This window comes from Penaeus monodon, chromosome 27, assembly GCF_015228065.2.
Source record: "Penaeus monodon isolate SGIC_2016 chromosome 27, NSTDA_Pmon_1, whole genome shotgun sequence".
NCBI lineage: Eukaryota > Metazoa > Arthropoda > Malacostraca > Decapoda > Penaeidae > Penaeus > Penaeus monodon.
Window position 1 is genome coordinate 13,807,923 of NC_051412.1, and position 288 is coordinate 13,808,210.

Here is a 288-nt window from a genome sequence, read left to right on the forward strand (position 1 = left end):
TTTAATAAGAATACAGTTATTTAGCTTTAATTCTAAAAAACTGGAGACTTCTATTGTTTAAACATTTCCAAAGCTTCTTGAAGGGCATTTACCCCATCCCTTGCCACCGCCACCATCTCCTTCTGGCTTGCCACCAAGTGCTTCTGGCCTGCAACCAGTTCCGACAGCAAAGAGACAACAAGTCTTTGGTTTTGCACCAACTGGACAACAGAAGCACTTATCCTTTCCTGGTTGATGGTCATTCCCTCTGTAAAGAATTGAATAGTCTAGTGAAGAATAAAATAAGAA

General features: G+C 40.3%; 1 protein-coding gene across 1 annotated transcript in view; it reads right to left on the reverse strand.

The window, feature by feature from the left end:
• Nucleotides 1-6: 6 nt before the first annotated feature.
• Nucleotides 7-288, reverse strand: part of LOC119590585 — a gene marked incomplete at its 5' end in the record, with an annotated part of 7,559 nt that continues 7,277 nt past the window's right edge. Inside the window, 1 exon segment of the mRNA XM_037939259.1 lies at nt 7-247. Within this exon segment, the coding sequence (XP_037795187.1) occupies nt 51-247 (197 nt within the window).